The 12591-nt window shown below is 39.0% G+C and overlaps 1 protein-coding gene across 5 annotated transcripts in view; it reads left to right on the forward strand.

The window, feature by feature from the left end:
• The window catches only part of COL24A1 (collagen type XXIV alpha 1 chain), a 152594-nt gene that overhangs the window by 10882 nt on the left and 129121 nt on the right, over nt 1-12591 (forward strand). For all 5 annotated transcript variants that reach the window (XM_052801639.1, XM_052801634.1, XM_052801636.1 and 2 more), the window contains exons 3-4: nt 2611-3911; nt 11942-11995. In XM_052801639.1, coding sequence (XP_052657599.1) covers nt 2611-3911; nt 11942-11995 — 1355 coding nt within the window. The remainder of the gene's footprint in view (nt 1-2610; nt 3912-11941; nt 11996-12591) is intronic.

Consider the following 12591-nt stretch of genomic DNA (forward strand, 5'->3'; position numbering starts at 1 on the left):
AATTAATTTTCAAGATGTACAGTGCATTCAGGTTGATGCTTTTGGTTCCAATTTATAAACCACTCTCAAGGAAATCTCAGGCTCTTTTCATAATTTACCACTGAAACTAAGCCAACATCTGTCTATTCTTAAAGTTTGCTGTGAATACACTCAGTCAACAGAGAAAGGGAAGACTGGGAAAGGAGACCTTTTTTCCACTAAAAGAGTGAACATCTATTTGTTTCAGTTGCTCTTTCCTCTTAATAGAGCAGAGAATCCTTAACTTTCCTTGATTACTCCAAATTTTTGTTATGCCATTTAATAGCTTTATTTAATTAATATAAGCACAATGTGAATAGTAAAAGTACCCTCAGCTAAATGCTGTGGCAAGTGCCAGTCTCTTCCCCATCAGGTTTATTAGATCAGTGCAATTGTTAGATACTACTAGTCATTTTTAATATAGGCAGTTCACTGAAGCTTAGGTCCAGCCAGTTGTTCCAGTTAGGGGTAAAAAAGATCATATAGTATGCTTCTGTGCAATGCTGTTTATGAAAACTACAATGTTCAGTTTCCCCTTGTGCAGAAAATTGGAAGAATTAGGTTAGAGGGATCCTGAACTCATGTGGTCCCACCTCCTGCTGAGATCAGGGTCAGTGTTGAAGTTAGTTCATGTTGTTGGGTCCTGTGCAGTTGGGCTTTGTGTAATCTCCATTCTTGGAGATTTTCAATGTCTCTGGCCCCCTGGTCCAGCACTTAACCACTTTTGTGGTGAGAATGCTTTTTCTTTGTTCGGAGCTGGAATTTCATGTGTTGCAGCTTGTGCCTATTACTCCTCAGCTTCTATGTTTTCCCTATAACCCCAGTTCAGGTAAGGGACAATTGTAATTAGGTTCTCCCAAACCTTCACATCTCCAGGCCAAGCAAACGTAGCTCCTTCAGCCTTTTCTTATGTCATGTGTGTTAGCCCCCAACCTTCTTGTCTGTTATTTCCATGATTGCGTTTTCTCTCAGTCTCTGCAGTATTTCTGTAGCACCTTTCACAAACACCCAGACAAGCAGTTTTACCAATCAATGCCATAAGTGCTCTCTTATTTTGTGACCCTACAGGAAGACTGCTGGGGATGTGTGGTTTAGCTCCTATTCAAGCCTTTGTAATGTTTCTGTTTCAGCTGCATCATAAGGGATCTAACAGCATCTTTGAATTCATCCTGAAGCAAGAAGGTGTTTATGCACACAAACTCCATGCCTTAATCTGATTTAGGCAATACCAAATGAATATGGTCATCTTTGACAGTTGATTTAGCCTTTAGGAGGAAAGTGGTTTTGATTTCTTACCCCAGGTCAGATGTGATTATCAGGAGGCCAGATAATTGTGTTCCTATGCATTAGGTGAAGATATTTAGCCAGGTAAAAGATGGAGATACTGTAAGGTCCAGGCTAAGGAAAGGGCTAAAGCACAAAGCTCACGTTATATAAGACACTAGAGAATCCAACAGTGAAAACACCCCTGCCCATTCCACCCTGTAGAAAGATCTCCTATCCAGGCTTGATATGCCAAAGCCAAATCTATAGGACATAAATCAGTAGATTCTCTGCCTCCTGCTGTGGAGTGCACTCTTAATTCGCTATCTTGTCTGGGTAGCTGCAGCCTTGCATTCTCTAGGAGGCCAGATGGGCCAGAAGATAGGACCACTGCCCCTTGGGTCCTGACATTTTGCCTCTCTCCTTGCCACTTCTGCTGAGTTCATCTCATCTGTGGCCCTAACAAGTAAACTGTGTGGAGGGAAAGGAGGTGGCAGCAGCACACTCTGTTGCATGTCCCCTTGGAAAGATATTTGTTTTCCTTTAGGCTGACTAACTTTGGCACAGATATATACAATCAAGGGTGATCCCACTGGGAAAACAATTCCCTTTGAAGCCAGCTCTGTAATGACACAGGGCCTTGCTTGGTGGGAGGAGAGCTCCCTGGTGGAAGCACAGCAGTTCTTCCAAAGTACCAGTTGAATTACCTCTGCAGCACATAGTAGCTCCTCAGCAAGGCTTACCTTTGTATTTTGCTTTGAGCCAGTGACTCTTTTGGTGCTCTGCTGAGGTGTTATTGTGTTATAAATAGCTTGTCCCTTCTTAAAAACAAAGCAACCCTCCCCTCAAATGCTTTCCTTTAAACTTTTCAGATAAAGAGGAAAAGCATGGTTTTATTGCAGAAGGCTTTTGCAGAAGAAAAAGTTAAAGGTTAAAAAATTATCTGCTCAAAGAGTAGGCAGGATTAGCCAAATAACAAAGTGCATTCATTGATTACTGTGGAAAGGTTGAAGACAGCAAAGGGGATTTTTCAGTTTCATAAATGACGTAAGCTACAATGGACTTTACGGGGGCCTTTCTGTGTGTTTGGGTTTTGGTTGGGTTTTTTTTCAATGGAAATTTTGTTCTGGCTTTAATTATATGTTCGATTTATGTGAAAGATTAGTGTAAGGCACACCAGGGATTTGGTGGCCTTGCCTTGCTGTGTGCAGTATATATGCTCTGGGAAGTACAAATTTGTTAAGATGTTGTGTGTACATTTGTTTATATGGATCTGAATTTGTGAGCTTGTAAACAAAATCAACAGTATGCCTTTATTTCTTCTTACAGCAATAGATGTTCTTCATCAACTAGGCCTTGTGAAAGATGTTCAACAGCCCTCAGAGACGACAGTGCCCTCGTCATCTCAGTTACCTTACGGTGTTCGTCTAACCATATCAGGAATTGTACTAACTAGTGATGCACATATTGAGTTCCCCGTCATTCAAGTCATACCATCAAATCTAGGGCATCAGTTCACCATATTGGTTGGGTTGTACTCTTACAGAGTAAATAATGCTTTCCTTTTCAGTATTAGGAACAAAAGTAGACTGCAGTTTGGTGTCCAGCTGCTACCAAGAAAGGTAGTGGTGTACACTGGAGGGAAGCAGTCTGTATACTTTGATTATAGCGTTCACAATGAACAATGGCATTCATTTGCCATTGGCATTAGAGACAAGACTGTCTCAATATTTGCTGAGTGTGGAAAGAAGTACTATAGCAGGGAAGTACTTTCTGATGTGGAGACATTTGATTTGGATGGTTTGTTTACCCTGGGAAGGATGAACTCTCACTCTGTCAGCTTTGAAGGAGTTATATGTCAGCTAGATATTATTCCCTCTGCAGAAGCCTCTGCAAACTATTGTAAATATGTGAAACAGCAGTGTCGCCAGGCTGAAACATATCGATCTCTGCTAGGAGCTCCACGTGTGTCAGATGGGCTGGATATTTTTTCAAAGATGACGATTGATGAGAAAAAACAGTTGGAAGGCATATCAGCTTATAGAAGGAAAGAAGCATCAAACATTCCTGTTACCAGTATTGCTCAGATTCATTTTCTACCAGAATACTTTGAGTCAAGAAATGTCTCTGCATCAGAGTTTGCAGAGGCTGAACCTCTGTTGCTGGAAGCCTGGCCTGAAACAGAACTCCAGGAGAATGTCAATCTGCCTCTTCATCAGCAGGAGATGAGCAAAAAGAGAAACATCACTAAAAACCCCACAGGATCATATCCAAATACTTCAGATAATACCACAGAAGATGCAGGCAGACAAAGTGAGCCTTTTCTGATCTCCGCTGTAAAACAGAGTAAAGCTAAAAGCAAGGGAATGGACAAAGCAAAACAGCATTTAGATGAACCAAACAATAAGCAGCAAATCTTCAACACAACCCTGTACAGTTTGCCTGCTGACCTCTCTCTGGGTAATCAGCTCACTCCAGGGCAGGAAGGTGCATTTGATGCTGATGAGACTTATCACATGGAAAACAGTTATGAAATTGGTATTAATAATTATGCTTATGACTATGAAGATCTTGACAAAATGTTTGAAATGGGAAGTGTCAGAGGTCCAAAAGGGGAAACCGGACCTCCTGTAAGTTATCTTTACTACTCTTTTTACTGTAATGCAGCAACATACATTTAACAGAGGCTTTGAAAGAAACCTCACAAAGCATGCCAAAACTGTGACTGCAACTTCTCCCGGCTGTACTGTACAAATGTTTGTCTGCCTTAAGTATGTCTCTTTCCCGCATGTTTTTTTGGTGTAAGTGTTGTATATTTTTATTTACTGGCAGAATACAAAGACATTCAAGACATTCACATTCTGGTGAAGTGGTAGGCAACCCAGACTTCTTTAAAATTTGAAGTGCAGCCAGGTGTTTGTAACTGCTAATTATGGAGACTGCTTGCTTAATAAAATTACAGGATAAATTCATACAGTACACAAATGTAGACACTGATCCATGAAAAGAACAACCAGGCTGTTTGGAAGACTGACATAGTTGAGCAATGCTATCAAAATTCATAACTGTAGAAAGAGACCAGTTGCAGAATCTAGCCTGGTAAAACCATTCGTAACCCAAGGTTATGGGGTCATGCAAACCTGTATGTAAAATGATTTTTAGAACAGTCTTACAAGACTGTGGCATTTTTTCAGTTCGCAGGGTAAGTGATGCCTGAAACAATTGCAAATGCACAGTAGTGCTTTTAATAGAAACCCATTTGTCCTTCTTATTGTGTGCACAAGGCTCATAAACTTTTAAATATGTAAAAATGGGAGCAATATATATGAAGCTACAGACAAGAAAGAACAGCAGTTCCTGCTTAGCCTGGGAAATATGATAGTGCTTGTTTGAGTTTTTGCTTAACTTTTTTAAACCATAGCATGGAGTGGATAATTCCACTTGCTCTTTTTTTTTTGTGTGTGTGTGTGCATTTGTGTGGTTATTACTGGAAAGCAATTTGATATGTGTTAAGCAGCTCCTAACATACGTTTGAATGTGCCCATAAATTTATTGCATGTATTCTTTCAGCACTGAAATATTTTTTTCTTAAGGTAGTCAGCAACTGAAAACCTATTTAAAAGTTCACTTTTTGCTCTAAACAGGATCCAGATGCAAAGGGATTGTTACACAATTGAAAAATGTGTTAACAAATAATTCATGTTAGTCCAGGGGTGCTCTTGCTTAATCTCTTTTGAATGTGAAGTCAGTCTTTTTTTCTCTTTTTGTTCCTTATGATAGTATTTATGGGGACATATCACTAAATATGTAGCTGTTATCAACACGATGTCAATTTCCATTTGTGGAGCTTAGGACGTTTAGTAACTACTAATGGAAGTTTTTAATTTTAGCACATAGCTTGTACATTGTGATATCAGTCAGTTACAGCCAAGAAAGTTAAATCGATTCTTTTTTACATGGCACAGAAATGGTTGCTGATAATGCTGTTGATTGTTTGCATTACTAAGAAACACCAAGCAAATGCTCTGGTTTTTTTTCTAGACACAGATGCTATACATACAGTGTCAAAGATGATAGCTGATTTGGAGAGTTCAAAGATGTCTCTGTTACCATTTTCTATGCCTGTCTTACAGACTGGGGACACAGAAGTTTTTATCATCCAGGAAGGCTGTTAGAACAGACCTTGTGTTTGGTATAGTCTGTAGCAATCAATATGGTGCATTTGTGCTGAAGTGTTTTGCTGGGTCAGGATTTAAATAACATGCCCAAGGTCTTAGAGATCTGTGGCAATGCTGGGAAGTTAATCTAGACCTTTGTGAGCACTAGTTTGGCTGAAAGGGCCAGCAGCACCCACTGGAACAGAGGCAAAGCTAAAGCACTGTGCTGCCAGAGGGGTTGATGCCAAAGGGAGAGGAGGCCTCTGCGTGGCCTTGTTCATGCAAGCTTTTGTAAAGAATTGTGCTTCATGGAGGTTGCGTGGCACAGTACCTGCTGCAGTTGTTGGCCTCAGACTTGAAGAGGTGATCTTGGTTTGCTTTCTCAGTCTAGTACACCCATGTAGAGAAGACCAGAGATAATCCAGCTTTTATATGTGTGGCTCTAACACTTTAATACGTAAGTACCCACAGAGTCTTATCAATGGGGAGCCTAAAAAAGCAACATTGAAGAACTTGCAAACTTCCCTCGCAGCAAAAAATCCTGATGAGGCATGAAAGCCCCCCCCTTTTTTTTTCTTCTTTGTTATGTTGTGGTTGGTTTGAATCTTCTTTCAAGAGCTCAACACAGAAATAACGTTTGTTCTATTGGAGTTGACAGGCAAGAACTAGCTTTTGTGGTCTTAAACTCCTCAGCTTCATTTTAGCTTTTAATCATCTACCAGAACTGATTCTTGCCTTGTATAATTAGGCCCCTTGTATTCCATGATCCCACAGCTGTGGAATTCACCCACTGCTGCAAAGCAGGGCTCCAGAATTCAGGCTTTCATTTGTGGATAGCGTATGGAAAAGGGCACCTATTTCTTCAAAGCTATTAAGACCCTGATTAAAATTCTATCAGTTGCAATGACCAAAATCCCCTACAAAAATATAAAATGAGTTTAAAGTGGAACAGTGTGGTCTCCTTAACCACTGGTTTAGAGGGAAAGCTGCTCTGTTGATCTGATTGAGCCACTCCTTTCTGTGTTGCAGATGGTGTTGGCACTGTATAAAGATTAAAAAAATAAATAAATCTCGTGTGTATTTTTAACTGTTTAACTTTCAAACTGATATTCTTCACTGTGCAGTCCTGAAGCAGTTTGTAGTAATGTGATACATAGTCCCACACTGGTAGAAGGAAGGGTTGATGTGAGCTGAAGAGCTGATTTAGATTACTTGCTGGTAGGTAATTGCATCTGCAAGCCTATGTGCACAGGATTTGGCTTCCCCTAAGAAATGATCTAGGAATTAGTTTCCTCTATTGGAAAAGCTTTCTGGATTATGAAGACACTCAGCCAGGAGGAGAAATAGTAGAAGGCCAAACGGTGGTGTTCCTTAGTCTATCTGGTTGGTAAGGAGAAGCAGTCTGGAGTTATTGCCAGGAGGAATTGGAAATGCAAGCCCTGCATTATGCAGAATTGAGTCCTGGATGAGATGGTGTTATTCCAACCAAGAGGTGTGAGAGTGAGAACCCTGAGAGGGCAGTTCAGAGATCCTAAATGTGGTGCTAAATAAACTGCAGTAAGGGTAGCATCAGCTACCCGTTCACTCTTAGCTTATTTCACTTACTTTACTCTTAGCTACCCTTTCACACATTAGCTTATTTTAGTCTTGGCATGTTTCTCAGTTGAACAAAATTGCTTGCTGAGGCTCTCCCCTGCCACAGGGGATATATTGGGCAGTTAATCACTTTCATGCATTTTAGCTCTGCAGGTAACCCTCATGTTTCCCTGCCCAGGCTGAGAAATCAATCTCAGTATCTGCTGATTCAGATAAAAACTTAAGATTCTTGCTGTTTTATTTTTAGTAGCAAAAAGATAATGTTAGTCTTAAATATTTAAACATTTCATTTAATTCACCTGAAACTGATGCAGTTTCCCTATCTTCTGCGCAACAATATTGAAAAGCCTTAATCCATAAACCAAAGCCATATATATCCTCTGATGTTGATGACATTGCTTTGGCTGTTGTAGGAATTCTTGACAGACAAAAAGAAAGACTTCCACAGCTGTAAGGAAAGGAGGTTAATCATACACAAATGATTGCCTGCTCTAGGGCATTTGGAAAGAGAAGTGTGTGGTTTTCTATCGTTTCCAGTAAAATGCAAATGAAGCAAGAAGAAAAAATAGGTGGACATTCATGTTTGGTAGGATCCTTGTTGCTCAAAATTAAATTGATATCTGTATGAAGTAATATGCTTTAAAAAGGTGGACAAATTCCAGGTGGTCTAAAACTGATGGGATGAAACTTAGTAAAATAGTACAGAAATTAAAAGTAAAATAGAGGATGGGGCAGTGATTGGTTAGGCAGTCAGATGAGGATGATAGTGATGTTATAGTGCACTAGAGAATAAACGCATCTTGCCACTGTGATGCTTGATACATTACCAGGAGTGGTGACTATCAGAGACAGGCTATTTTTCTACTGGTTTGTGTATGCTGAGGCTGCAGTTTGAAGAAGCGTCCTCAGTTTTGGATGATGAGCTTTGAAAAGGATGTAGACAGACTGGAAGGATTGCAGAAGGTTACAGTAACAGTGGCGCAGTTATAGAAAATATGATTCTGAGCAAAGGTTAAAACAAAAGTGTGTTTAGTAATGAAAGTAAGGGACAAATGTTGCAGTTCTGCAAAGGGTGAGTTAATACTGCATAGAAGGTGTGGCAAGATACAAAATTTTAGGTGGGACATTAAAGAAAACATAGCTAATCAGAGTGATACCTGCACAATAGAAGAAGTGATATTAGCAATGTTAGAAGTGGAATTTCCTTTCATGGAGAGTGTTTTAGACTAGGTTTGGAGCCTGATGTTTCTGTTTACTTCCCTGCTGTATGTGAGGTATTTTGGTGATGGTGTGCAGAAAGGTTCATGGTTTTTTTGTTTTGCTGAAGGACCACTTGCCTTAGGTATTTGATGGATCAAGCATTAAACTCGTATGTTTCTTTAACTTAGTCTTTTAAAAGTGTTTGAGGTGAGCTGAGGTTGAGTGGTTGGGGTGTAGTCAAACATCTTTTAAAGAGAAACTTCATAGTTGTTTTGCAAGAGAAACTTTAGTGAATATGATTTAGGTATTGAATGGCAACAGGATCAGCATATGCCTGTGCAGTAGGTTTAACTACTTAATGCAGATTTACAGCTGTGCATCTGAAATCTTAGGGGCTTCTTATATGTAATTGAAATGCTTCCTATTACCTCTGGCATAGGGCAAGTTTAAAACATGTGCATCCATAGAAGGGCTTCAGTATCCTAGAAAATGTCTGTGAAAGTTCACCATTACATTCATCCCAATCACCATTTGAAAGGTAGTGAAAATTTCTGGAAGAGTAACATCTACTTTTATTATTTCAGGATTAAGCCATAATTATTTGGAACTTGAGCTTCTCCCTTCAAGAGCTAAATAAAATTTTTACAATTCCTAAGGACAATAAGTTGTGGTACCTTTCTTAAGGAACCTATGATCTCTTTTGAGCAAACTGATCTTACTAAATAAATTAATTTTAAATTTGCGTCAGTAATATTTATACAAAGTCACTGGGGGTTTTTTGGTGGTGGTTAAAATGTGAAATGCAAAAAAACCACATTAACACTTTTAATTGCTTCAGGTTTGTTTAATTACTGTTTCCAGTAGTTGGAGGAAGAGCTATTCAAACAAATTACTAATTCCTTGGTTTAAGGAGATTGGCTCACTCTCAGATGTTGACTTCTGTGGCTTACATGGATGCTTAAGAGGCATAAAAGGTTCCTAGCTAGTATAAAAACAGTCATGCTGGTTTGAAGTTGTAGTTGCTTTCACAGGTTGAAGAAGTACATAGAGTGGAATAACTTCTTACAACTAGTTGGAAAAGCGGTTCCAGGAAGATTTACATGTCTAAGTCTGCTGTCAGCAGTGCTGTTGCTTGAGTTGCAGGGAGGAGTCTGAGCTGGAGGTTAAGGAGTAACATACTCTGGTTAAGGAGAGTCCTTGTTAATATTTTAATCAAACACCTGGATTGCTGGTGCTAATTGCTTATTATTGTTTACCAGAGACTTCATCTACAGTGGTTGACTTTGTTTTGGAAAGCTTGAGAAAGCATTATTCATCTCTGGCTGCATAGTTCAAAATATATTTTATTGCTTCTTTTAGGGGTTGCTGAGGGCTTGGTCGTATTTTCTTCTTTTTGTGTTTTTTAGATTAAGAGAGATAATTACTTATGAATTAGTGTAATCAAAGTGAGGGGAGTTTGGGGGTTTTGGTTTCTTGTTTTGTGGGGGTTTTTGTTGGTTTTTTTTTTTTTTTTCAAAGGAAACAGGTACTATTTAAAAGAAAAATTAAAAAGTCACATAGGAAAAAATGTTCTCACTGCCCTCATTCAATAAATCAGCAGCAAAGATCAGGGATTTTAATAAATACTCATTAAGATTTCTATTAGGAAAATTGGGGTTTGGCTATTAACGTATTTTTAAGGAAATGTAGAAAGCATCTGAAACAGGGATATAGAAGAACTTTGTACCACAAATCACAAAAGAATGCACACTAGTTGCAATGATTTTACTTAATAAAAAATATAATATGTTTCCCCTTGTAGTCCCAGGATAATTTTCTAAGCAAAGTGCATCTCTGAACTTAGAATTTGAGAGGGCATATTAGAAAGCAGACTAATTCAGCAGTGGCAGGGTAGGAGTGCTGTGTGCCGTTTCAGGTACGTTTTTAGACCTCGACAAGAATGCCAGGTCAAGAGCTTTCCATGTGTCAGCCGCATTTTTTTTTTTTATTAATAAACACAGGGTCTTTTTACTTGAGAAAAATATGAGGATGCTAGTGTGCATTTATGCAATCAGGGTAAATAGTGAGCCTCCCATGATAAAAGTATGACAAGTTACAGTTTGACCTAAAGACCAGGACTGTTACACAGATTTGTCTTCTAAATTACACAGAGAGGGAAGTGCGGGGTATGGGGTTTCAGCATGACTTAATGCAGTATGTATTGACATACAAATATTCCCAACTATAACCAGGCAGTTGCACTACAGTTAGACTCCTAAGATTATTATGATTAATTGGAGGGAAAATCTTTTTTTTTTTCCTCAGAACGTTTTTCCCAAAATTTTCCAAAGTGGTCTGTATTTTGGCCAAATGAATATAACTGGCTTGACAATGCCTAAAGTTCGTAATCAGCACTGTCTTCTGTGCTAGTGAAGTTATCTTTCCAAGGAAAAAGAAATAGCACTTCCACAAAACTTTAGGTTTTTAAAAATGCAACTTTTGTCTTAATCAAATGATTCATTGGTTGTTGATAAAACCCCAAAGGGTGTTTGTCTTTTTTTCCTTCTCTCGCTCCCCCCTCGCTCCCCTCTCTTTTTTGCAAAGCCTGTGAGTTGGCCATTTCAGCCACTGTAGTTGCCCTTCTGATTTCCCTGGTATCCCTGCCAGCTTTCAGCAGTGTTGTTTGGTGATGGGCAGTATGATACTCAGTGTTTTGCCTAGTGCCTCAGCTGAGAGGCTGTAGTATATACAGAACACAGGAGTGCTATCTATCATCGACTGACCTCCTTCATGCGGTCTGACTTTCTTGATGCCCATCTTTTCTTGTGCTGGGAGTACTTGGTTTCTGTTAAAGCTGGGACTTGCCATGCTGACATTTGGATGCAGCTGCATTCACGCTTAAGACTAGCCCATGACTCCTTAGGACTCATGATAGATGAAATATATTATAAATCCGTGCAGATTTTAGTCTAGATCTCTCATTCGTATTTAAGTACAATGAAGTAGATCCTGTATGTGAAGCAATCACATACAGAAAAGGAAAGGTTTCTATGGTCAAAACAACTAGATATACAGAGGGTGGTATGCTGTCTAATATTCTTATAGTGACTAATAATCTGATTTATTTGCAAAAGATACATCTGGTTATATGCTAGCATTTAAAAAAAAATCTGCATTTTCTTTAAAGAAAATGATATTCATTATATACAAGGACAAACATGCTACCAGTTATTCTTATCAGAAGCTTGTAATAGGAAACTGAACAACCATTTGTCCACGTTTATTTTATTCTGTTTCATGTCTGTCTTTTCTGCAAGGTAGTATCTCATTTTTTCAGCTACTCCTGACTTTTCTAAAATGTGTTTGGCATGCCAGCATGCTTATTCAAAAGGCTTAATTATTCTCTATTCTTTGTTTTGAAATACACTGCAGTTGCTTGTTTCTAATTCTTGAATTGATCTCTTCTTCCTTTAATACAAATACACTTAAGTAGAAATTACTATCTAGATTGTAAGCTCCAATTCCTCTGACATGAGATACTTTCTAAACAGAAATCTGATTTAGAGCCAGATTAAAAACACACGTGCTTGTAGTTTGGGAATTGGTTTTCAAGTTGAGAAGGTCTGCATGAGCAGAAAGTCATCAGTTAGAACTGGTCTGATTCAGACTTGTGATACTGTCCTTGTATCAGGTTTTTAGCCTCAATAGTTTTCATTTTCTATCACCAGGGTCCTCCAGGTCCTCCAGGTTTACCTGGTCCATCAGGAAAGAGAGGTCCTCGGGTGAGTAAAATGGCTATGTTGTTCTGTAGCTCTAGGCAGGTCGGCAATAATCAAACTGGACTTTGCATCGTTTTCTTTTTCTCAACTTTATTCATATGCGTGGTGATTATGAAAGTATATGATTCTTAACATTTGGCAGATAGATTAAAGTAAGGCAAAGCAAACAGGTGGGGTTTTTTTTGTTTTTTTTTTTTCTGCTGTGAGCCTCCAGCATAGATAATTCCATGTATGGGTGCATACACAGAGCATTGTTTCATTTGTACCTAGCTTTTGCTGCTTGCAATACTAACTTTTAGTTTTTCCATGCTGCTCCCATCTGCTGCAATCTAAGGTCATGTTAATTTGTTTTTGGAATGAGGGGGAGTGAGCAATGCATGTCACTGCCACAGAGGAGCAGGCGGTGGATACAAAATTAACCACTGCAAGACAGAGGGAGAAAAAAAACCACTCCCAAAAATCTGTTTTAGTCTCTTGTGTTACAGCAGCTTGATAAAAGGGGTGATAGATATCTGGGTAATTTGCCCAAGACATGAGCTACAGTAGCAAACGTTGATTTATTTTGTGTGGCTGAGTGCACCCCAACATAAGCAGGGACA

Source organism: Harpia harpyja, chromosome 11 (assembly GCF_026419915.1).
Source record: "Harpia harpyja isolate bHarHar1 chromosome 11, bHarHar1 primary haplotype, whole genome shotgun sequence".
Classification (NCBI taxonomy): domain Eukaryota; kingdom Metazoa; phylum Chordata; class Aves; order Accipitriformes; family Accipitridae; genus Harpia; species Harpia harpyja.